The following is a 26,932-nucleotide window of genomic DNA, read 5'->3' as shown; positions in this document are numbered from 1 at the left end:
TTAATTTTTTTAATGTTTTTATTTTTTTGAGACAGAGAGAGACAGAGCATGAGCAGGGGAGGGGCAGAGAGAGAGGGAGACACAGAATCAGAAGCAGGCTCCAGGCTCTGAGCTGTCAGCACAGAGCCCAACGTGGGGCTCGAACTCACAGACTGTGAGATCATGCCCTGAACCAAAGTCGGATGCTTAACCGACTGAGCTACCCAGGCGCCCCTGTGTATACCAATTTTAAAGACATATAATCTTTCCACACGTGCACACCTCTGGACTCAGAGATAATCCCTGCACTGTAGCAGATTCAAGGTCCTAAAAACTCCCAGAGTCACTTTGGAGTGACGTGTTACTCTGCTGGTAATAAACCTACCTAGTCTGCCTACTGTCATTTCTAATGACCGAAAACAACGTCACTGGTCATTCTGACAGGTATTCAATAATCACTGGGGGCCAGGCACGGCACTAAGCAGTACTTTTCATGCATCGCCTCACTTCATACTCAGGACAATCCATGGAACATTGGTTCTCAGTGCATGCTCCCCAGACCAGCAATATCAGCAGCACTGAAGAACCTGCTACAATTGCAAATTCTGTCCCCCCATCTCCCGTGGCCCCCGGAGCTACTGAATTACAGACTGAGTGTGGAGCCCCGAAATCTGTGGTTTAACAAGCCCTCCTGGTGATTCGGATGCACGCTCAAATTTGACGAGCACCCCCTAGGAAGCAATGCTACCATCACCACTTGGCAATGAACAACTGAGGCGCGGAAAGGTAAAATGGCTATCCGATGCAAACAGAAAGTGGGCCAGACAAGATTTGAACCCTGATAAATCGAGGCCTGGAGTCCAGGCCCTTAAGCACAGAACTACACCCCGCATTACATACAGAAAGAGTGTGGATTAAATCACCAGACGTCAGGCAAAAGCATGCAAAACGGGTGCAGGGGTGATCATTCTAAATGTCAACAGCCAAGCCATAATGATGGGTCACAAGGAACAATGACACTCCTGAGAAACACCGAACTTAAACGTGCACCAAGATGGGAGTGGTTGAATACATTAGGATACATCCATGTGATGGAATACAACGAGGCTTCAAAAGCGGTATCTGCCAAGATTTCCAATGACCTACCAAAATAGGACACAAGAAGGGAAGAAATTCAGACACAGACTCAAACAGAGGATGGAACACCCAGCGTGGGCAGTTTTCCCAAACTGTGACATGTTGGTGGGGACGTGGGAAGCCTGGTGACTTCACAAACTGCTTGCGTGGATATAAATTGGTAGAGTTACTTTGTGGGACAAATTGGCAACAGACACTTCAATTTTTAAATGCGTGTGCTCTGTGACCCCAGAGTTCTACTTCTGAGAATCAGCCCTGGAGAAACCCTGACACATGTGCACAGAGACATGTGGGAGGGTGATCCCTGTGGTTTAGTTTGTGATGGAAAAAGAAAAATCAGAAACAACCTGAATTTCTATCATTATGGAGACTGCATAAACAAACCATGGTATATCTCTATTGAGAGAGGTAATGTGCACAGGTTTGAAAGAATACACACACACACCCATATGTATGTATATCGACACCCACATATGTATCTGCATACATTCATACATATGTATGTGTGTATATATATACATCTTTGTACATATATTCATATATGTGTATATATCTATATATAAAAATATATGCATATGTACACACACATGCACGCTGGAGATACGGTTATAGATAGAAAATGGATAGATCGAGAGATACGTAGATGGATACGGAGACAGGTCTCGTATGTAGGTTTCCAAGGTGTATCATCGAGTAAAAACAGAAGGTTGCAGAGGACGAAGCATGATGGAACTTAAAAACGAAAGATGAGCCGGGGGGTGAGGGGAGGAGAGACTAAGATCAATGGAACAAAGCAAGTCCCGTAAGCGCAAGCACAACACTTCCAGCACATTTCCAGCAGCAAGTACGTATGTGTTGCTCTGAGTATTTCAACAACCAAAGAAGCAAACAAACAACAAAACACTGGTCCCATTCTGGGACACAAGCAAAGACGGCCCTCTTACTGGTGCAGGGTGTGTGGTGGGGCCTCCGGCTTCTCCGTCTGCCCGTAGCAGCTGGCCTTGGCCTCAGGGATATAGGAGAACTTCTCCAACATGGAATACGCAGCAGTGGTTAGGATGCCCAGGCCGTCCCTCACTCGCGCCTCCAGGCTGTAGTCCCAGTCGTCGTAGGAGACTGAAATGAGTCCTGATGGAAACTCTTTGGGGATGAGCTCCGTGTTCCCAGAAACCAAGCTGGGGACAATCCAGAAGAAATCATATCCAGTGAGGCCCAGGGAGCGGGCCTCACTCAGGATGAGGACGGCCTCATCTTTGGAACAGTAGAGCAGGATGACGGAAGAATGGATCTTCTTCAACTGGACTTGCGTCTTTGCGTCCTCGAAGGAAGTGTCCAGGGTGATCACGTTCTGCATGTCCCAGCCCACAAAGCTGTTGTCCACTGTGGTCTTGATGAAGCTGATAAAGTCCCTGTAGCCAGGGAAGATGGTGGTCACCAAGGAGAAGACATGCCAGTCGTAATCCTGCATGATCTTCAGCATGACCGTGGCTTGTTGCTGGATGGACGCTCCAAATTGGAAGAAGGTTGACGTCGGATCCTGCCAACAGGTTAAAAAAAAAAAAAAGAAAGAAAGAAAGAAAGAAAGAAAGAAAAAGAAAAAGCAAAACAGAGGATGAGGCAGAAGGTGGTTTATATATAACCATCTGTCTTTATAGGCTTTAAAAATGCCTTCTTAGAAGGGAGGGAAAACATATCACACACATATTCATCCCCAAACATTCCTGAGCACCTACTATATGCCACACTTGGGAACAGATGCCGGGAATACACAGAGGAGAGAGACCCTGAACTTGGGAGCCCACAGTCTGGTGCCTGAAGGACATCTGTTATTTGTTCCAGCTCATTTTCCTCTAGTTCATTCCACAACCTGCCCCCCGCCCCCACCTTTGGGCCCATGTGGCTTCAACACAATGAACTCTATCTGGCCCCAGGCTCTGGACTGGAAAATGAATTCAGGGGAAATAACATCAGGACACAGAGACACAGTCCTGATGACATACTTGGAGCACCTGGAGTCTGTTATGCCTAAAGACTTTCACGCTAGACCTGTTGGTTGTGTGAACCAACAAGTCCCCAAGTTCACCTGAGCCACTGTGAGTAGGATTTCTGTCACATGGACTCTAGACTCCTGTGTGATATAAAGTATAATAAATGCTAGGTGGACATCTATCTGGATGTCTATGTGAATCAGCAAGTATCTGTTGAACACTTACCTAACTATGCAGCAACACCATTTTAGAACTTGGGCAAACAATGATATATAAGACAGACAAAGACAGGGTCTCTGCCTTTGTACATCTGGCGGGAATTTGAGGAAGAACAATTTCCAGGGACTAGAGGCTGAGAGAGGCACAAGGAGATGCCGAAGGAGTATCCGGGTGAAGAAGAGGGGAAATGCGGGGGCATTAGAGTCAGCGGAGACCTGCAGATACACCTTGGCTATTCTAAGAGCTGGAGATAAATCATTATGGCTCATGACGTAGGAGGGAGATGAGATGATGCTGAAAAGGCTTGGCAGAAATCCCATCATGTGTGGCCTCAGGGATATGTTCAGAGGCTGAGACCTTATTCAAGCGTAAGAGGGAGCTGCTGGATGCTCTTACTCTGGAAAGTGACATGGCGACTTGTGTTGGGTTAAAGGGCCCCTTAATAGTCCTAACATCTCCCCAAGTCATGATCTGATCATGAGAACATATTTCCATTTAGAAAAGGCAGGCGATGCCTACGGTTATGTCATTTACAAACCATCTTCATGCCTCTTAACTCGTTAAATCCCCCACGAGATCCTATGAAGGTGGTGTTACTGGCAGGGGGAAATGAGGCTCAAAATGAACTCAGGTTCTGGTTCCACGGCCAGCCCCCTTTCCAAAACACAGCCACGACTTTCTTGGGATTATTGAAGATCTACAGATAGCAGATGCTGAAACCATGCTGTTGACTAGCTGGCCTGGCACAAAGATGCCAGCTAAACAGAAGGTATGCCTGTGTGTTACAGCAAAACACAATTTGACAAGTGCTGAGATAGATTCCTCCCCCTCCCCCACCCCAGGGAACTAAAAGGATTCTCAAGGGGTCCTTATTATAGTGCAGCCATGTTTTCATTTTCCATTCTGTAGTTACCATACGCATTAACCTCAAAACTATGAATACAGGGGTTCCAGTGTGTGTGTGTGTGTGTGTGTGTGTGTGTGTGTGTGTGCATGCGTGAGTGTGTTAAGAGTGGATGATATCATTCGTCTTTCCAAACAATACCTTGTAGCTGTGCGTGGCACTCCTTTAAGAAGTCTGCAGAGTTTTCCCCCTGGGTGCCCACAGAATAGAAAGTTTTATCTGAACGGGCCAAAAGCTACATAGTTCTTCGAAATACTTCCCTTTTCTAAAATGCATGAGTTTGGGGGATAATTCAAGTGCAATGTGGCCTGAAGGCAGAGAGAAAAAACACAGGAATAAATGCCTCTGGGCTCCTTCTAACAATACAGTTTTATGAATTTTACCTCATTAAATCAATTAAAGTGGGTAACAGATTTAAAGACTTTGGATAATTATCTTTTTCCCTACAGTAGCTTTTGGAGAAATCCAATGTTCGTGGATTGATTAAACGTCTTAAATCGCGCTTCGACAAGACTGAATGGCTCAAGGGCAGAGATTCTGCTGTGTCCTCATCTCTCTGTCCCCAGCACCCAGTGGAAGACTTGGCACATGACCCATCAGTAAACGGAGGATGAAGGAATGCATGAGTAGATGACGGTGTGAATGGAGTCTAAGAGGAATGTCCTTGGTTTAAACATAATGCCAGATGGGAGAAGTCCACGTCGGAGCTTTTGCATTTTTTTACTCTTCAATGTCACGCCCAGAAATTAAAATCTTTCAACATCACCAACCTACTACTCCTCCATCCAATGTCTGAAATTAGTGGAGGGTGACCTTCATTGATCAGAAGAGGAATCGAGAAGTCCTACAAGGCTCAACAGCTGTCCAGGGAACCTCATTAAATACCAAAGACAGCGACAACATAAAGAACCAAAAGAAGACACAGAAGCGAAGTCCCAAGGCAGTTATAGCCACCAAACTTAGCACTGCCAAGTGTTTCCTGGGAGGGGACTGGGGAGTCCCATACTTAATTACAAAGGGTATGTAATAATTCCCATGGAACCAAGATGCTCCAAGGACACTGGTCAGCAGGGTTACACTATGACTGCACAAGGCAGTGAGATCAGCACCTTCCTGTGAGCACACGAGGAATGGAGAAAGATCTCAGGAGGGCATATGCTAAGAGCATGGCTGAAACCCAGTAAAAAGGATCTCTGAGACGATCCGTATGTACACACACACTCCCTAGGGATAACCGGTACTGGTGGAGAGATGGAGATCGAACCTGCTAGATGGGGGGCCGGTGGTGCTGGGGTTGCACCAGCACCCCTGCTCCATGCGCTGTGAGCAAATGCAGCCTTATCTGGCTCTCCATGTAAAGAGGAGGGTATGGCTGCCTTGTGAACTTCATGAAAGAGAGAGATTATAGGACAGCAGTCCATTAGCCGGGGGCTCGCCTGGCATAGCCATCTGTGTAAAGATACGTGCGGGCTCCTTTGCCTGTGGCATCCCCGGTCCCCGGTCCTGTGGTGCTTTAGTCCAAGCTGAATCTCTCCTGTTACCCTCTTCTGATCCCCATTAACGTCTTCACCCCCAGGACGGAAAACAGTCTAACTTCCGGGGTCACGCTGTCCAGGCACCAATTCTAATTGTAACCTTGGGAAAAATCACTTCACCTTTCCAAGCCTCAGTTTCCACATCTGTATAATGGGTGTGGCAATGCCAATAATTATACCACTTAACGTGCCAGAAGGACTTAGCCTATGAGAGTCACGTGGCTCAACACTTTCAATGTAGTATCTCATTTAATCCTAGCCCCAACCACCTTCCTAAACTGGTAATGGTATTATGCCCATCATACAAACGAAGAAAGACTCAGAAGTAGAGGGAGTCCTGCAGGGTCATACAGGCATTGAATCGGGCTTGCCTACTTTGGGTGCAAGCTTTTCACCCCTGCACCACACTGTTGGTGACAACAGCACTTCCCCATTGAGCTGCAAGGATTAAATGACCTCCTTGTATAAAAGCTTCCAGCGCAATAGCCATCACATGTCAAGTGCTCAACAAATAGATGTCACTGTTATTCTCCCCGTGGGTCAGGACTCTTGGTATTTCACATCAGGGGCTTATGCTACCCACTTCCCACTCTGGACTTGGACATCCCAACAATTCACCGCATTCATGACTGCCTGATTGAAATTCCTAAACGCTGCTTTAATCGTGCCACCTGTCTCCTCTATGGTCATCAATGGCTCCCCTAGACCCTTCATCACATTAAGTATAGACCCTCCAGCCTACCCCTTTATGCACAACAGTCAAACTCTATAGCTGAAATAGTATGGGCCCCCGGGTTTGCTGGACTTGAATTCAAGTCTCAGCTCTGTGTTAACCAACCGTGTGACCGTGGGTAGATTCTGAAACTTTCTGCATCCGAGTTTCTTTGCCTATAAAGTGGGTATAATAAGCACCGTCCCAGGGTGGGGTTGGGGGCTGCCATGAAGAATGAAAAAGGGCTGAACTGGCAGGCTGACAGACTCATCTATGGCTGCCCCCAATAGGCTGGGGACTCCTCTCCATCGTCCTCAGTGCTCTAGACAACATGGACTGTGCCAGAGACCTAAGGGGACCTGATCCTATTTCAGAAACTGGTATGTCCGGATCTACTGACATGCTCGTTTCACATTGCCCCTCCCCTCCGCAAACCAGCCCACTCATTCTGAGCCCAAGGAGGCTGCATGAAGAGAAGGAACTGTCTTTCCTCACGGTGATGAATCATGCTTTGGAGAGAAACCATCACTCATGTCCTTCATAGACCTCCCACAGTCACCCTACACCACTATGGTTTCCACTGGCATCTGAAACTCCGGAACGCATTATGGACCAAAGGCACTCTATACCTTTTGGAGGAATGTAAGCGAGAAGTTATTTGCCAGATAGAACTGCACAGCGAGACACTGAAGAGGCTCACGTTTAGCTCTGGATTTTTCAAAGGTATTTTTATGGATTGGCAGGAGGTGATGGAGGAATTTGGCCACACTCCCAGGGCCTGGCATCTGATATGCCAAATGCTGCCCTCTTTTTCAAGGCCCTGAACGTTCTTCCCGCTGCCTACCTGAACGGCAGAGGCTGTCTCTCCTGCTCCTACCACCTCCTGCCATCACTCAGCCTGTCCTTTTCGGATTCTACAGATCCGTCTCTGACCACCTCTGGCACCGGCTTCCTCGGCAGTGTGCAGCCGGGGGAGAGGAACAGATTTCAGACACCCACTTTGGTTCTGAAGCGAAAGCAGTTCTCTCCCCGGGCTCACTGCTCTGCTGAAGACAGAACAAACTGTTTTAAACACAGAGCGAGGGAGGCAGGGGGTGTGGTAGATGAGAGTTCCTGATCTAATGTTCTAGAATGTTCCAGAGCTTGCTGAGTGCTCAGGGGAAGACCTGACTACCGTGGGTATCAAGGCATGATGTTTAATAGGAGTCTAACACCAACTTTCATTTCAGTTACCCACTCACAAAGGCTGTTCGATTCTAACGACCCAAGGGATGAGGTATTGTAAGTGGTTATAACCCTCACGGATGGCGTTTCTCATTAAGACACAGGAAGAGAGGTTAAGTGACTTCCCTCAAATCCACATGGCGCCATGCTGACAACAGCTTTGTTACTGCAAGATGTCATTCAAAGTTCTCTTACACACACCAGTGGCTCTCACTCCTGGCTGCATAGGAAAATCACCTAAGAGTTACAAAAAAACAACAAAAAAAAAACACTGCTTCTGCCCCATGCCAGTCCAAATGAAACTGAATTTCTGTGATCTGAGTATATAAACTCCAATGGTTTGTTTTCCTTGGTCTCATCTCAATGGCAGCATGAATAGTATCCAAGTTAGTATCGTCAAAGCCTAGAACAATGTTTGACACATAGCAGGGGCTCAATATATATTTGGAGAGGAAATAAATGAGCAGGAAGTTCATTCCTAGGAGGCATGAGAGAATTGGTCACCTGTTGTCAACGCTGCACACATTTCCATAGCTTATTTTCCTTTGGGTACCAAAACAAACAAAATATAATGATGTGGGTGACCCAGCAAACATTGAGAGGGACACCTTGGGGATTTTCTTTCTCTTGGTAGAGGACTGTCCTGGTGAGCCTTGATGTGTTTCCTGCCACTCTTACTGTGTATGGACTGAGCTTTTAAATATATTTTATTTCTGTAAAGGCACCAGACGTGATAAGCCTGAGGATTCAGAAGAGTAGCACTCTCACATACATATAAGCTCTGTCCCACTGGAGGATCTCTATCCCATCATCAGCCATTCTCCTCTTCCTCTTCCTCTTCCATCACCACCACCACCATCTATCATCACCATCATCATCATCTACCATCATCATAATCCACCATCACCACCATCATCATCCATCATCACATCATCTATCCATCTCCCTCTCCTCCTTACCCGAATTACTGTCATCATGGCCAACATCACAGCTAACCTTTACTGGGCATATGCAATATGTAGGACAACGTAGCATGTCGTAAAACGTCTTAATATTATCCCTGTAGTACAGATTTTTAAAACTCAGGTTGAGAGAAAGTAACTTGCCTAAACTCATACAGCTGGTACATGGCAGGGCCAGGATTCAAGACCAGGCAGTCTGAATGCAGAACTTGGATGCTTAACTTCTAGGACACCCTGATTTCAGGTGTGCAGAATAGGAAACAGAAGAGTGTATGTGTGTGTGGGGGGGGGTGTAAATAACCACCACTTAATCATTTTTGAGGCATCCAACTAGAAAAGAAAATGCCCCAGAAATGGAAAACCACTGCCAATGATCTCACATCAACTGGCAATCAGTTGGTGCAGAAGACTGGGGCTAAGAGAGGAAACCATACCCGGGTACCATTTCCCAGAGCACATCAGCTTCAGGATTCACAAAAACAAAATTTCATTCCAAGCAACCTCTACTTATTGAACTGTTTCATGATTTGTGTTTTATCCCTCATTTTTTTTCCTTTCAGGATAGGAGGGATCTCTTCCCACATTTAGTACAACAGGTAACCACCACTGAAGCTAGAGGCATCCATTATTTCTTTATCACCCCACAGGTTTATTTCTTTTTCCTCTCCCTATTACACGTGCTCATGTTCTAGTCTCACGGTGGTTCGCTCTCAAACAACAGCAAGAACCTCCTGTGTGGAGTCCCTATCCCAGTCCTGTCCCTCTCCCACCCACCTTCCACACTGCTGCTCTGGTTACTTTTTATAAAGTTCAAACTGGAGCATGATGTCCTCCTGCTTAAATTTTTTTCAGCAGCTCTCACAACCTTCAGGATAAAATAAAAACACACACAGCCCCATCACAGTTTGGACTCAAGGTCTGGGGCTTAGCATCCATCGGAGTACCCCGAGTGAGGTCAGGTACCCTACAAGCACGTGACAAGACGAATCGCTGAGTGAGCTAATGAAGATAACGAATGTGTGCTCGGAAGGAAAACCAAAGGAAATCTTCCTCCCTCTGGCTATCATTTCCCAAAAGCACATTCGCCCCATCACCCCCCAACACAGAACTCCTCTATCAGCAACCTGTGCTCATTGCACCATTTCATCATTTCCATTCTGTCCCCATTTTGCTTCTCCCAGAAGCCAATCCACCATGATTCTTCTAAAATGACCTAACACCACCGTTCTCTGTTCTCTCCTTCTCTCTTCAAATGAGAAGTTGAATCTCAAGTGTCTGGTGACTGGTGGGTTCCCAACTAGGGTGGCTGCTGGGCTCTGGGTTGAAGACCAGGACAGACACTCCAATCTTAACTCAGAGTCTGTGCACTAAGCTCTCACACTGGGCTGCAGGAAATGAGGAACACATAAGATAAATTCTAAGATGAGCTCTATGGTTGGGGATGGAGGAAGGAATGGACCCTCCTAGAATGACCAAGTCTTCAACTTCTTCCTAGCCTGGGCTTCCAGTATAGCACCTACTGGCTGCAGGTGAGTATTCAGCCTTACTTTACAAGAACTGAATAAAATTAACTATGGCTTCTCAGGCACACGAGCCACATCTCAAAACTAGTGCTCTCCCACCCCCACCAGCCCCACACCTAAAGATGCCAACTGACTTGGTCTGGGATAGGGTCTGGGATAGGGTCTGGGATAGGGTCTGGGATTTTTTAATTCCCTGGGTGAATGTAATGTGCAGGCAGGGTTGAAGACATTAATCTCAGTCTGGTATCCAACCTTGTAGCTATGCTCCCTTGGGGAATTTCTCAGGCCCTCAGATCTCTGGGCTCCGGGCCACCCCCACTGGATCAGAATCGTTGTCTAAAATACGTATTTTCTCCAGAATATGCTTATGTTCAGCAAGACTTGGTACCTCTAAGTCCACTTCCTCTATCTTCTAGGGGAGGAAACAGGCTTTAAAATCTTAATGACTTGCTTCAAGTTTCACATAAATCAGTGGGATCTCAGGAACAGACCCAGGGTCTCTCACCTTCTAATTCAGAGCCATCTTTACTGTGTCATGATGCCCTCAAGGGGGAAACGTTTTCTACACAGAGAAACCACAAGGAACAGGGGGTGTGTAGGAGGAACAGGGGCTTTGCGGACAGCCTGAGCAGGATCAGCTTCTTTTTAAAAAAATTTTTTTTAACATTTATTCATTTTTGAGAGACAGAGAGAGCCAGAGCATGAGTGGGGGAGGGGCAGAGAGAGAGGGAGACACAGAATTGGAAGCAGGCTCCAGGCTCTGAGCCATCAGCACAGAGCCCGACGCGGGGCTCGAACTCACGGACCGCGAGATCGTGACCTGAGCTGAAGTCGGACGCTCAACCGACTGAGCCACCCAGGTGCCCCAGGAACAGCTTCTTGATGCGAGAAAGTTCCTTCACCCAAGCCTCTGTTTCCCCATCCAAGAAATGGAAAATGACGGTAACGGTCACCACCCCGAAGGGCTGCTGCACATATTTTGTGAGGTGATGTACATAAAGCCCTTGGCATATAGGAAGGGCTTGGTCAGGCTGAGTTGGCCATGACTGTGGTGAAGATGCCAGCCTTGACCACCAAGCCACGACTCCCACGTCCATCATGGAGTCCTTAGCACTCCCACTTGTGAATTTCCAGCATCTCTGCCTTTACACGTCACTCCTCAGCCCTGACTGGTGGGTGGTTGCCTAGTTACTGGGAGGCACGCATCTCGCCCGGCTCCTCACACTAGAATTTTTAAGGGCAGGGCACAATGTCCTTCCGAGTCCCTCTTAACACCCTCAGGGCACTGGGCCGCTACTTTGGGGAAAAAACTGGAAGCATCATTCTGCATCTGCAAGGCTGCCCGTGGGTAGAAAGAGAGAGACTAGTGCTTTATGTATTTGAGCAACCCACTGCTCCAGAAACATTCATCTATTGATTGCTTTTCATCCATTCAACAGATTTAACAAACTCCAGCTACGTGCCAGGCGTTGTTCCAGGCGAGGGAATCTAGGGAAAGAGGCTACCAAAAGTGAAGGTCCCTGCTTTTACGAAGTTTGCATTCTCAAGGGAACAGACAGAAGAGAAAGAATGACATCGACACACAGAATAACTTCAAGGAACTCAGATGATGTAACAGTTCAGGAGTGGAGAGGAACACCACTTTAGATCTGCCGGTCCGCCGCGCTGGAGCCGATCAAAAGAATGTGAAGCAGGAGTCAGCCAGGCAAAGCTGAGGGCCAGGGCGGGGTAAGGAAAGCCATCTGAGAAGAAGGAGCGGCATGTGGTAGGAAAGGGTTTGGCAAGTTCAGGGAACAGAAGGAAGATCAAAACAGCTATAGTTTAATGAGCGAGGCAGAGAGAGAGAAAGGTGAGAGATGAATGAGGGCAGAAGGCAGAGACCATATCACACAGCACGTGTCCCGAAGATCATGGTAAGGGGTCTGATTTAATTCCCAGGTCAGTCTCACTCCAAACAATTCATCTACTAAATGCACCAAGGAGTATCTTCTGGCAGGGAAGCTGGGAGACGACCTGGGGGTGTGGGGGTTTCATGTGAGGCAGCCCAATTCTTTCCTTTGTAATTCTGATCTGTGCCAAGAGAGGAGCCTACATGGATGGTCAGTGAGGCACAGAACTGTTTGCACATAACGATCTACTGTTGAGTCAACTGGTACCCTAACATCCAATGGTGTGCCTAGAACTCCCATGTCTGCCTGGGCATTCCAGACCCAGTCCCAGTCCGTCATCCAGACCCAGGCTCCTCCTCTAGCAAGTGATGCGATGCCCGAGGAGAGAATACACAGAGAATACACAAACGCATGGGGAGATGCATTCCTTGAGTCCCACTGCAACTAGTTGGGGGCAGCCCAACGCCCTCTACGTGCTTCAGAACCACATGATGATTGCTGCTCTGGGACCCAGCCCTGCTTTCTAGATCGTTAGCAGCCTGGCCAAGAAGAGACACCTGCTGAGACCGAGGCTCTTATTTCTGTGCAAGGACACACCAAAAGCCCAAACTGGCTTCACCTGGTGCTCTGTCAACCTGCGGGTGAGTGTCTGACTCAAGGCTCCTAAACCGGGTCATTCGTGATGATGGATTGTCTAAGGCTGGGTCCAGCCACTCTCACGTAGAAAGCTACAGGGAGATTCTACCTGACCAGAGACCAATGAGCACTGAGTCAGGTCTCTGAGCTGCCGATAAACCCAAGTATGGGGCATCTTTTTTTCTTTTTTTCCCAGTCCCAACCGTGACTGAGCTACCGGCCTTGCTCTATGCATCAGAAGCCATTTCTTTCAGGTTTGTTTTCTTAGAGAAGCACAACCCTCTCTGAGACACGTGACGGGCACCTGTTATTCCAACCACCAAGCATCCCCTCTCTTCCCTTCCTGGTAATAGTGAATTTCCACAGAGAGCCGTCAGCCAAACCCACTGGCTCATCCAAACCCCACAGTGTCAGCCATCAGTTCAGGGGTAGGAATGTGTCCTAACAGGTCCAATCAGAGTGACTCTTGGGATTTCTGGAAAAAGTGACTGGGCAAAGACAGTTTCTCTTATTGTTAAACTTGAACCTGGAAGGATGCTCAGCCAGGATTTCTGGCAGCCATTGGCCACCATGCACCATCTTGAGCACCAAAGGCGAAGCGGAAAGACAGAGTTACCAAGTCCTGATACGCTTGGTGAGCATCTTGTTCCGGTCATACCTGAAGCCATCGCACCCTCGTTGTCACTGCACGTCCCAATTAATCACCTCATTTTGCTTAAGCCCGTTTGAATGAGCTTTTCTGTCACTGGCAAACAATGATTCCTGACCACGTTGGCTAGGAAAAAAGGCGGAGAGTAACGGCGTTCATTCTGAGCTTGGATTACAAAACTACGCTGTCCTTCCGCTTGTCACCCTTCCTATCTCTGACCTGCACTTTTTCCCCAGGATCATCTGCCTCTCCCCACACAGCTCCCTCCTCCCTGCATGAGCCCTTCATCCTTCCTTTGTTTCTGTTTTTCCTTTAATATGTCACCGAGACTGGCTCCCGCTCGGGGACTCTGACAGCCACCGCTGCCATGACCCAGACCAAAGACAGGACAAGTTGCCACCAACAATAATCGCTTGTCGTTATGCTGTTGCAGCAAGGAGAAAACACAAACAGGTCCTGTTTGTTAAGCTTTCGTCTCTGGCTGTCACACTCAGAGGGCCACTGCCGGACTGAAGGGGGCAGCTTTGTTTGTGGAAAAAGGAGAATTTCAGGCTTTCCCATAACCCTTGTGAGGGGCGGGCCCCGGCTGTAAACATTAGAGTACAAATGTCTTCAAAATGCCCCTGGTTCTCTAACAAATGTCTACGAAGAGCTCTGAAAGCTGAACCTCGGCAGGTAATTACCTCTCCCTTTGGGGGTCTGTCTGTTGGTGCGACGGAAGGCACAGAGGGCTCAGCCTTGGCCCCTTCCTCTTACTGACGTCAGAGGCCTGGGCAAGATATGGGATACCTGCGAGGCTCCATTTTCTCGTTCGTGAAGTGAAGGGAATTGTTCCCTACTTGAAGGAGCTTGTGATTGAGATAATGCATGTGTGGCTCTCGCACATCAAGAGCTTGATTCATAAGAGCTCGGATTACGGGGGTTGTTGTCCTCGCGAAAGAATCAACCGGGCTGGCGACAAGGAAACCCACAACACTACCACCCGCCAGCGCAGCATTAATGCAAACGCGAAGAGCCCTCCTGTGGCTCCTCCCCACGTGTTTCCTAAATGTCCCAGTAAGGACACACAACTCCGCAGCCGCTCTGACTGTGTGCCGGGCACCGAGCTGACAGCAGGTGGACAAGTCGTCCGGGGCTCACGCTGAGAGCCTAGCACCCCCAAGCCCCGCAGGGCTGGGCAAACCAGGATGGCTCGCCAGCTAAGCAGAGAGCTTTGCAGCCGTTTAATCTGCAAAGTGACCTTTCGGGAGAAGTGTTTCGGTTCCCATTTTACAGGTGAGGAAGTTGAGGCTTATCGAGAGGTCCTTACTTATTTTAACGAGCCCAGGAATCCCTGGGGGATCTTGCTCCACGGCAGATGCAGATTCAGATTCAGCACATGGTGGCAATGAAGATGCCGGTCCACGGACCGAGCTTGGAGGAGTGGTGCTACAGGGTTCTTTCCATCCAGCCTCCCCGGCTGAGACAGCCACGTGTCACAGCCTGTCAGTCCCTGTATCTCACCTGACAAAGGGCTTTGGGGCGGTGGGGGCCCGTGAGTCAGAATGTACTGTGGGGAAGGCAAGGAAGAGGGGCTTCCCCAGGGTGAACCGTCCCCACTCCCGGGAGAGAGCTGGAGCCACCCAGGAACCAGGGGAGTGGTGGCCGCCACCCAGATGGTGTCCGTGCCCGTGTGCCGTGCGACAAAGGACTGCACGGGGCACAGCCACCCTCTCTCCTGCTCTCTGGCCCGGCTGCAGGCTGGAGCCAGTCGCCGAGTCTCTCCGCACCTCCACGTTTTCATCTGTAAAATGGACCTAGTGGGACTCTGGTTACCTGGAGGGGTGCTGGGTACCCAGGACTCGGCGACAGGCAAGAGCCCCATGAACCATGGAGTGCAGACAAACGAGCCAGCTCACCCACCGCACGTGGAGCGGCCGCCTCCTCTTTTGTCCTCTCCCCCCCTCCACCCCCACGGCGCTCGCGGAACACGCTGTCCAGGCCTCTACCGTCGATCTCGTCGTCAGCAGGTATTCCGAGTGTCTATTTAAGAATCTGTCTCCACGCAACTAGATTCATGCTAATTCATCTCCGCAGCAACAGCACCCAGCCCGGCTCCGCGTATCTGGTGGAGCGCGTTAGCGGAAGGTATGAGTAAGCGGAGGCATGAATGAATGAATGACAGAGTGAAGGAAGGAGTGAGAGAAGCAGCGGCTGAGTTAGGGGCGCGGATGGAGCCGGGGACGTGTGGCCGCCTGCGCGTGGCGCGAACGCGGGCGTAAGCCGAAGGAGCCGGAGGCGGATCTCAGGAATCCTCTCCTGCCCGAGCTCTGACAATCTGAACGCGGGAAACAAATGCACAACTTCGGGGGAGGCTGGGCTCGTATCCCTCAGTGTCTCCACTCCTGCCACTTGCTGTCCAGAGCTCGGGACTCCAACAGGTTCGGACAGAACGGTGGCCCCGCCCCTCCACACCCAGGGAACAGATCCGACGTCCACACTGCTCAGGGCTCTCGTGAGCACAGGGCATCTCGCTCCCCTCCCCAGTCCACACCTCACTTCCAAGCCCCTCTCGCTACCTCTCCTCGGCACAGGAAGCCAGACGCAAAACGCGTGACGCCACGTGCGCGACGCGACCGGAACAGGCGAACCGCAGAGGCGTCCGGGACGCGCAGCCTGCCCGGGGCCGGGACGGAGACAGAAATGAGAAACGTGGCCAACGGGCCCTGGGTTTCCTTTGGGGGCGATGAAAAAGTTCCGGAAATAGGACGGTGGTTGCATCACACGGGCCGTGTACTTAATGCCACCGAGTTGTACACTTTAACAGGATTGCACGGTAAACCTTACATTATATGGGTTTTACTGTAATAAAAAAAAAAAAAAATCCATGAAGCAAGCAAGCAGAGCCTGAAGCTGAAGCTAGAGAGGCTTCTCCCAGGTTCCTCCCTGGAGTGAAGGGGGCCCTTGAGGAGCCCTTGGACCTCATGGTGGCCTGAGGCACTGGACCAGGTGGAAGGAAGAAGCTCCTGGGGGTGGGGGGGGGTCCTTTCAGAGAGCACACTGCCACCCACCTCTCTGTTCCCCAGGTACCCAAAGTCCCCGAGCAGCCTTGCGGTCGTCAGTCACCCCCGACCCCGCGGAGCCTACAACTTAGTGGGCTATGACAACAACCTTCTCTGGACGGGGCCACCGCGCAGGCATGGCCCTTCCCGTTCTTTCACACGCTGTAACAGGGGGGCTGTAACTGCTTTGCAAGAGAGCGCAGACCCCGCAGTCGCGGGAAGGGAGTCGGTGTGGTGGCAGGCACACTGATCTGGCGATGACACAGAGCTGAGTTCAAACCTCTGCTCTCCCACATAGCAGCTCTGTGGCCTTGAGAAACTGACTCAACAGCGTTAAGCCTCCGTTTCCTCCGCCGAGAGACAGGAAAAGCAACCGCCACCTACCCGCCTCGTGGATGAGATGAGCCCTGCGCACAGCCCGTCAGCATCGTGCCTGACCCACACTGGCTGCTGTCTCCAGATTGTTGATTGCAGAGCGCTCGCCTTCCCCACGGCGTCTCATTTAACCATTGGTGCAAACACATGCAGGAGACAGTGTTCACGTCCGAGGGCATTAATTTGGATTTTGTTCGATCCCAAAGCATTCGCTCCCCACCACCGAGCAATGGCACCCCTCCTCTTTATGAATTTTAACCTGCTTGCTAGGTTAAACAGGGCGGGTGGTGGGGTGGGAGGGGATCCTGTTACATATATTCGAATACCACCCCAAGATCATCCTTCATTGTCTTCTTCCTCTAAAAGGGATGTTTCCAGATAGCAGAACGAGCCCCAGACCAACACCAAGAGATTTAGCCACCTCTCATCGGCCCCATTCCACTAGGACATAACATTCTGCGTGCTAATCGCTTCCCCCACAAAGCTAACAGCACGTGGAGCTTCCCGTAACACACACAGACCCAGGAATTTTAAGAGCATCAAGCTTGCTCATCTCTCATACTCTTGAAGACCAGGAGACCAAACAGGGATGCCACTGGCCCCTCGAATAGAACGACACTCCACTCTCATGCGACCGCTTGTGCTCTGTGCACACACGCATGCATCCAAAGGCTACGTCCGTTTGTTTCCCCCAACGAGTAGGAAGCAGGACCCGCTGGAAACTCAGAAAAAGAGGATGGACTCATTGTGACCTGAGTTCACCATCACATTGAACCCCGAGCTCAAAAGGCATTAGGAAATGGTAAACAGGGAGTGGGAAGAGAGAGGTTTTAACAGAAAAATTGACGGTTTGAGTGTTTTCCTAAGAACTGGCATAAAAGGGAAAATTGAATGTCAATTCGATGTGGATTCAAAGTGACGTGCAGCCTCTGGAAAGGGTTCCAAATGACTGTTTGAAAGGAAGAAAACACAATCGATGACGGCCCATTTGTGTTCCTGCTCAGCCCCGGGGGCTCCAGTTCCGGCCACACTCAGGGCTGGCGTTGGGCCAGGACCCGGTCGGCTGCGGAGCTCTGCAGGCTCAGGCTGGTTCGTCGTCTCCAGAGTCGTTGGGCATGGCAGGGACCCCTTCTTCAGAGTCTCTGAGGCAGGGAGCACCCCAACACGTCACCCTCAGGTATTCGATATTTGCTGCAACCCTGTGGCAACCATGAGAAACCCGTGGATGGCTGTCTTTCTTCCCGCTTTATACATGAGAAAATCGAGACCAGAGATAGGGGAGGGAAGCTCGCTGGCCTTCTAGACTCACTCGGTGACAAAGCCACAGAGCTCGGCCCACCCTCAGGGGGCCCACAGTCCAGAAGGGCTGACAGCCAAGACCTGGGAATGAACAGGGAACCAGGGGTGGATCCAGAAAGAGTGAGTCCACCTGACCCAGCGAGAGGGGGCATAAGGGTCCAGAGCAGGTGACCCCTTCGCTGTTTCCAAATGGAAGGCAACTGGGCACAGGCCAGAGAGCCCCATAGAGAGTGTCCATGCAAAGGGGACAGTGTGCAAACTGCAGAAGTATAAAGCATATGGCGTGCATAGAGAACAGCAAGCAGCTTGGGGCCAAAGAAACGTAAGCAAAAATGCCTGGAGTAGGGGAAGCATGAGGCTGGGGGACAAGGGGGGAGGTGGGCCCAAGGGGAGGCCCGTGCTTCTGGCTCAGATGTAGAGCACCATAGGATCTGGTTTCAAACACTTAACGCCTTCACGTTCCATATAACTCCTATGGCTTTCTTACCATGTTTACTGTTTCCTGTCTGGTTGTCCCTGGTAGAATATAAGCTCTATGAGGTCAGGAATATCTTGTCTGATCATTTGCTCATTGATGTATCCAAGGTATTTGTAGTCGAGTCTGTCATATAAGGGAACTTAGTAGATAATATTTTGGCACTGAGTTGAAGATGTTCAAATCCTTGCTGGAAGGAGATGGGGGGGGGAGTCAGCTAAGGAGAAAGTGGGGGAAGGAGAGAGAAAGAAGAAAAATACAGAAGGAGAGAAGAAGAAAACAAGGAAGGAGGGAGGTGACAGAAGTATGGAGGCAGGGGTGGGGGAGGAGAGACACAGAAAGGGAGCAGAAAAAGAAGATAAGGAGCTAAGGTTTTCTGGGGTTGATGAGAAGAATCCTTACAGAATTTTAAGCAGAGATGTGACGGGACCAGATTTCTGTTGTCTGAAAGGACAGCTCTGGCTTGAGGACGAAATAACAGAGACAGAAAGAGCATGCGGAGAGGCCACCGAAGCAATCTCAGGACAGGGAGAGACACCTGAACTTGGGTAGTGGTGATGGGGACAAAGCAGAGGAGAAAGAGTCCGGGGGTCCTAAGCAGGTGGCATCCACTGGCTTCGGCAACCAACTGAGGGGACTGGCAGGGGGTTCTGGGGTGTGGAGGAGAGGGGGATTCGAGGAGGCCGGCTGGGTGAATGGCAATGTCACTTAGAAACGTGGAGAACAGGTGACACACCTTGCTCCCTACCTCATGGTTGCACCCCTGCCACCTGGCACCATGCCAGGCATAGAGTGGTGGCTCGGTGAGGGAGTGAGCCAGGGGGCCAAGAGGGTCCGAGGTTGGGGGGGGGGGACCTGGGTGGCTCAGTCGGTTAAGTGTCTGACTCTTGATTTCAGCTCAGGTCATGATCTCATGGTTCATGAGTTTGAGAGAGGGTGACAGGTGTCTCGAAGGTCCGGGAGCAAAGAGACTGGAAGGTACTGCTGCACGGGGCAGGGAGAGGCTCACTGGAGCGTGAGTGGAGGGGACAGAAGCCAGGCCTCAGAGTGACCCACAGGAGGAAAGGAGACACAAGAACGGAAGGAGACCATAGAAGAAACCCCCACAGCTCCCAACTGAACCGTGCACCATGCTTCTTGTCAAACATGAAGATATTCTGAGACAGAAGAAGCCCTCTCGATCATGGGGTTCAAACAGGGGCCAGGTGACTGTCCCACCCCTTGTTCTCTCTTCCTGTTCGCCAGGTCCTCCACATCCTTCCTGTTGTGCTGGGCAAAGCAACATATGCCAGAAAACACAGAAAAAGTCCGAAAGTAGCTTCCTCCATGCAGAAGGACGCCGAATGATTCTCTTTAACTCCGAAATGTACGCTCACAATACACCTTCGATGCTGAAGGAGCGGCCTTCCTTAGCTCTTCGCTCTGGACATCCCTCTTTCTTCGCAGGGCAAACAGACAACCTAGCTGGGATCTGCTCCCAAGAGCACGAGGAAGGTCTGCAGAGGGGGACCACTTCTCAGACATCCTCGGGGGCAGAGGCGGCGGCTTGTTCCAGCTCGCACACACCGCATCACCTTTCTGGGGCTGTCTCCTTGATGGCTGCCAGTACCTCCTCGTCTGAACAGGACAGACAGACAGAACACCGAGGGGCCGTCCGACACTCGGCTCATTCACAGCTCACAAAGGCGTCTCCTTTCCTGAAACTCATGTGAGACTGAGTTTGGACGGTTCTTCTGATATTAGAGCTCAACTGTCTTCGTTTTGCTCATCCCTGGCCAGGCGAAGCTTTCAGCCCACGAATCAGAAAAGCAGAGATACCACAGGGACGAAAAAAGAGTTGGGGTTTTAATGAGCCTTCTGCCTCTAAGGGACACTACCTTCCCGACACTCCCATGCGGGAGTGTGGGGAGGGATGTGGTTTCCCTCACCTGGGATCATGAGATCCTTATCCCGCAGGCTGTCTGGTTGGGCTGGGGGAAGGATTTGGTGTCGATCCTATGGACACTCAAATCCCTACAGCCAACTGCCTGAATCAGGAGAGAATTTCACCCTCCTGGCCCCATGAGTTTACCTCCACTCTGGCACTGACCACTCACTGTCAAAATGCTCTACAGTGTGGCCTGTAGGTGCCAGCAGGGTCCGAGTCCTGTCACCTTGTAGGCTCGTCCCAGACCACATGCTGCCTTGCCTTCTCCTCTCGCACTACAGTGATGACCCCTCATCCCCTCGTGCTCATGCTGTTCCATTTCCCTTGGAAAGCTCCCTCTGTAAGCAGATAGGGTCAGGGGTTTCCGGAGAAAGAAAGAGGAGACACAGTTTTCTTAACATAACAGAAGTCGTTTTAGACCTCCAGACATTTTGTGATTGATGCCTGACTGGCACTACTTGCCTGAGCACATTTCTTGCGGAACTTCCTGGGATATGTTACAATTGCAGAAAAATGGACCTCAGGAATTAATGGTTTTAAGGGAACAGAAAAATGTAAAAACAAACAGGACTACCAAGCCAGGAAATGCCCTAACCATATCAGAGACAATAAATCAGTGATAAAACTCGCGATGCTGTTTCAAAAGTAAAGATTGACCCAACACACATTTTGCAGTAATTTTTTTTTTTTTTTTTTTTTTTTGCAGGATTTAACCCTCTTTGGGCAAACACTGGACCAAACGGAGCCAGAGAAATGATGATGCCAATTCTTGCTGGCCCCCAGGACTTTGATCCACCAGGACCCCAGGATTTCGACCCTCCAGATCCCTGGGACTTTGATCCATCAGGCCCTGGACTCTGTCAACTTACTGGATGACTTGTGCCCCAATTCTAGACTTCCCTTGCCAAGCCCGTCACGAATGTGCACGCATCTTTAGCTTAAAACTTGCCCAATTTTGTTGTTCGGGGGGGAGGGCACCATTTGGGGAAAAATCCCCAGTAGACTCCCTATTTGTTGCACGCAAACCACTTCCTGATCCCAGGATCTGGCTTGGTTGTGTCTTTTGGCCCCACTTCTGCCAAGAGACGAACCCACTTTCACGTGGCACCTTTTCATTTTCACTCAGCCTTTATTTCATTGCCAAATTCTCACTTGTTAAGAGATGCTTTTCCAGACCTCCTTGGTTAGGTCAACGTCCTCCCTCCTAAGGCTCTTTCTTGTATTTTCATAGCACGTCATGTGGCTGTTAATTGACATTTATTTATAGGCTGTTTTGAGTGAGTGCATGAGACTGAGTGTGTGAGTGTGTGTGAGTGTGTGTGTGTGCATCTGTCCCCCAATGGAACTTACACTGACTGCAGACAGGCAGGCACCACGTGTGATGTTTTATTTCATCTGTTCTACTTCGTCTTACTAATCACTGTATCCCCAGCACACAGAGGGGTCTGATTCAATTTTTGCTTTTGTTTTGGTTGACTGGTTTGTTTTGAATGAGGCGAGGAGTCTTGCCCAGGGCGTGTCAACGTGAATTAGGTTCTCAAGTCACACAGCACCAAGGAAGACACTTAACTCAGGTTCCCTATGCCAGGAAGCCTAGCAGGCTGCATGGCCTTTGGGCAGAAAGTTCCGGCACCTTATGCATCATGCTCACGAATCTCGGGTAGCCACTGGGTGTTGGTTCCTACCACCGTTTCCACGTCGTTCCTGAAGTCGTTGCATCATCCTCAGAAGGTTTTCTGGCTCAAAGTGGTGGTTAAGATGCAAAACTATTCCTGGGGCTGGAACCAGCCCCTCTGAGCTGCTGCCCAGAACACCAAGGTTTGTACCAGGCCAGTTAAAGGCAACAGGCAGACCTTCTTCACGTGTAGCTGATCCTGGAGTATGGAGCTTGAACAGAATCCATTGTCGTCTGTCTTTCGTTTTTGTTTCTGTTGTTGTATGCTTGTTTTCGTCTAAACATTTAAAACTTCTACTTTCGCCAAAAAGCAACATGATGCCCGTGTTTAAAGCAAAGAGGAATAAAATCTCAGATTCTCAAGGGTTCTGTACAAATGCCAGTTTATAAGGCATGTACATGTCTTGGGAAAGTCACTTTATCTCACTGATCTTCAGAGCCTCAGTTTCTTCATAGGAATGACAAATAGCAACAGCTTCACCAACTTCAAAGATCACTCAACTGTGTCTTTAGCTAATTAATTCCATTATTTGTTCATCTCTATACCAGGCACTGTGCCAAAGGGTGGGGATCCGTGGTGGAAAAAAAAAAAAAAAAGAAAAAAAGAAAGAAACCAGCCATGGAATCTGTATCCACAGAGCTTATGGTCTCAAAGGGAGAGACAACCATTAATCAAATAGTCACATGAATGTAAAATCAGTACTGACATTCATAATTTGAAGGAAAGCTTTAGGGTGCTTGAAGAACCCACACTGAAGGAAACTGAACAGTCTAGATGGTCAGTGATACCCCTGAGGAAGGGAGGCTGGAGTAGGAGTGATGTAGGCACAGAGGAGAAGAAAGAGCATCGTGTACAAAGGTCCTGCGGTGGGAGGCAAGTGTGAGGGTCTGAAAGGAAGCCACTGGGGCAGCAGTGGGAGAGATCCATTCTCCACTTTTAAAACATATATTGATTCCTTTATGCACAGAGTACAGGCTATTTGCTTTCTCTCACTTCTCAGTTGCCCACGATCTTTTCACAGCTCTGTTTCATCTCTTTCGAGAATTCCCTGGCGGCTAATCGGAGAAAAGGTGCTAATTACCTTATTAGCACTCTGCTTCTCTGTGATTGCAAAGCGCTCTTAACTTTCTCCACCGTGGGAGTATCACTGGCTTGTCACTCTGGCCCTACGTGCTCCCTGCCCTGCACCTGTTCTCAGCTAGGAGTGTCGGAACTACCTGGCTCCAGACCCTCGTGGTTCTCCTGGGAAAGATACATCAAAGGCTCTGCCCTGGGTCCGCCCACAAATGGTAGATCCAGGCCGGCCCTGAAAAGCCAGGGCTGCTGGGGCCACACGGCACAGCCACCGCCTGCCTCACGGGCCATCCAAGGAGGAACAAGGTTTTTCACTTCTAAAAGCACTCCTCAGCATTTGGATACAATACTGCGATTTCCTTCAAGGAACCTTCTTTTTCACGCCTGCTATCGGGAACAAAACCGCAATCCACAGTTGTCCTCTGCTTATTCCGAGCAACCAGAGCATCAAAAATGAAGCAAATACAGACCCTGAGAGGCAGGTGATACCGGACAGGACATTACTAGAACGATGCAAGTGCATCGTGCCCACACACGGAGCCAGAAATCCCAGCCACTGGAAAGGCAGCAAGGGTTGGGGCAATTCCAAGTCTTCTTTAGCTGGGCAGGTTGACAACACCGAGGTGACCAACGACAACTCAGAAGGTCTAGGTGGCTCACAGAGGTATTTCTTGGACCTCTCTTAACCTTGCCTGAGAACCATTCTAGAGCCTCAGGCAGGAGAACATCGCCTGAACCTCTTCCCGGAGGTTTCTATCAACCACACTCTTAGGGTTCCAGAGCGTGACACAGGTCACCCTCATGAGAGGCACTTGCCAGTGAGATGAAGGTCCTCCCCAAAGGGCAGGCTGGCTTGTTTTTGACATTTATGGTGTGTGCCTCTTGAGTCTTTTCTCTCGCTTGCACTGGAAGCATAGCAGGATCCCAGCTCTGCAATCTCCAAGCTGGGTGACTGAGAGCAACTTGCTTCACCTCTCTGTGCCTTGGTTTCCTCTTGTGTAAATGGAGATAACAACTATACATTCTGCATCGGAGACTAGGAGGACCAAGGGTGGCGATGATGCAAAAGCACCTGGCATGCAATGAATTCCAAATACATTTAGTTGTTACCATACCTGCCATCGTATGTCATCCAGTCTACCCTGAACTTCCTACCAAGTCCATCTGCCTTCAACACTGACTTGCCCCAGGACTCTAGCTTCCCCTTGCTGGACTGGGCAGTGTTGGGTCTCTAAAGCTATCTTTGTTGCCACACCAGATTGCAAGGTGCCAAATGTATTACTGACTACTCCTCACACCTATCGGTGGCCACGCGCGCAAACACACACACAGATACACACACACACACACACACACACACACACACACACAGGCATATATATGCATTCGTGCACATAAGTTCAGCATGCCCCTCCATATTTTTACCCGTGGTCTCCGAGGGACCTATTCCCATAGATTTTATCTGGTATGAGAGCCTGCGGTGTGTCACAGAAATATTTATTTTGTTTTTTTTTTATAAAATATTTTAATGTTTATCTTTGAGAGAGAGTGACAGAACATCAGTGGGGGAGGGGCAGAGAGAGAGGGAGAGACAGAATCCCAAGCAGGTTCTGTGTTGACACCAGAGAGCCTGACGTGGGGCTCGAACTCACAAACCGTGAGTTCGTGACCTGAGCTGAAATCAGTCGCCCAACCAACTGAGCCACCAAGGCACCCCAGGAAGCTTTATTTTAAAAGCAGATTCTCAGTTACCTGGTCCTCAAATTGGCCCTACGACAGACAGACCCAGGGGATGGAAACCTTTTTGCCAAAATGAACTATCAAGAATTATAGGGAGGTGAGGAAAGAGTACTTACTACACCTTGGGCATCGTTGCATATCTTTTTTTTTTTTTTACGTTTATTTATTTTTGAGACAGAGAGAGACAGAGCATGAACGGGGGAGGGTCAGAGAGAGGGAGACACAGAATCTGAAACAGGCTCCAGGCTCCGAGCTGTCAGCACAGAGCCCGACGCGGGGCTTGAACTCACGAACCGTGAGATCATGACCTGAGTGGAAGTCAGACGCTTAACCGACTGAGCCACCCAGGCACCCCAGTCGTTGCATATCTTAACTTTCACACCAGACTGCGAGCTACTTGAGGGGCGAGATTAGAACTTGAAGAGCTTTCTACGTCTCCCTCCCCCCGAGCCCCATCTAGCAGGTGCTCAGGAAGTATCCCAAGGATTTATTTGGGTGGCTGCTCTACCCCAACAGACTACAGAGTCCTCAGGCATGGTGCTGCTCACAACTGTACTGGCTGTGTGCGCATACGGGAGGTGTTCAACACAACCTGCCGAACGAATTAACGAGTGGATGAATACAGAGGAACTGGTTTGGAAAGAGCACCAAAAGAGACGAATGAGCACTAATTTATGTTGGTACAAATGTTCAGTTATGCCCCTCAGCACACATTTGTACAGCCATAGAGCCTCTCTGCAGGCTCAGGAGTACCTGTTTCCATTCCAATATTTGGCCCTGAGTGTCATGAGGATGAGCAGCGGTCCAGGCCACATAAATAGGCTGGATTTGCATTTATCTGCTGCAACGCCCTGAAATCTGCCTCGCAGGACTCAACAGCCCTCTCGAAAAGAGCTCCTTCAACCCTCTAGGGGCTAAAAAGACTAACTTCATCGGCCCGCCCCCGACCCAGGCACCAACTCTCCTCTCTGAACCAAGGGGGAAATTAACCTGACATCTGTCCCCTAGTTCAATTCCTCCTGCAAGCATTCCCCAGGAAAAGCTCATAATAGGCTGGCGGGTCACACCTGATTTTGGAAAACAAGTTAGGCACTCGGGGGTTTGGAATCCCTTCAATCTATTTGCAGAGCAAGCCTTGTTAGTATTTAAATATGCAACCCGAGCTCCTGGTGTGTGATATCTCAACTCCTCACCTGTGATGATGGATTCCAGAGTCCCTGCTCCCATTTGTTACTCAGGATTCCGGGTGAGCAAACCAAAGGGCCCAAGGAATCTGCAGGGAATTGGTGATGGTGTTCTTGTGGTTGACTTCTCTGATTAATTAAAAAGGTAGCACACAGCAGCAAACCTAGGAATCCATTAAAGGCAATATCCAGTAATGCCCGCAACCTAAGCAAGAGATGGTGTGGCTTCCTGGTTGGGACCTAACTACACTGGCTCAGGTAGGGGACAATAGAGCCTAATAGTGAAGAACATGAGTTTTGCATGGTGCCCTGCACACAGGAGGGGCTCAATAAATAATGTCACACAGTAAGTAATCCACAAACAGCAGTCGAATGAATACTGAATGAAATTCATCACAGCCACTGACTTTATAACAGCCCAGGAAAAAGTTACATAAAAAAGTAAGATAAAATAATAAAGATTACAGCAGAAATAAATGAAACAGAAACTAAAAAAAACACAAGCAAAAACAAAACAAAAAACAATAGGACAGATCGATGAAACCAGGAGCTGGGACTTTGAAAAGATCAACAAAATTGATAAAGCTTTAGCCAGACTCCACGAAAAAAATAAAAAAGGTCTCAAATTAACAGTATCAGAAATGAAAAAGAAATACAAGGGATTATAAGAGAACATTATGAAAAATTATATGCCAATAAATTGGACAAACTAGAAGAAATGGATACATTTCTAGAAACACATAACCTTCCAAAACTGAACCAGAAAGAAATAGAAAATTTTAGC

General features: G+C 49.3%; 1 protein-coding gene across 1 annotated transcript in view; it reads right to left on the bottom strand.

The window, feature by feature from the left end:
• GRIN2A (glutamate ionotropic receptor NMDA type subunit 2A) overlaps positions 1-26,932 on the bottom strand; it is a 366,464-nt gene that overhangs the window by 146,389 nt on the left and 193,143 nt on the right. The window contains exon 2 of the mRNA XM_042921276.1: positions 2,061-2,653. Coding sequence (XP_042777210.1) covers positions 2,061-2,653 — 593 coding nt within the window. The remainder of the gene's footprint in view (positions 1-2,060; positions 2,654-26,932) is intronic.

This window comes from Panthera leo, chromosome E3 (genome assembly GCF_018350215.1).
Source record: "Panthera leo isolate Ple1 chromosome E3, P.leo_Ple1_pat1.1, whole genome shotgun sequence".
Lineage (NCBI taxonomy): Eukaryota > Metazoa > Chordata > Mammalia > Carnivora > Felidae > Panthera > Panthera leo.
This window is presented reverse-complemented; position numbering and strand designations above follow the sequence as displayed.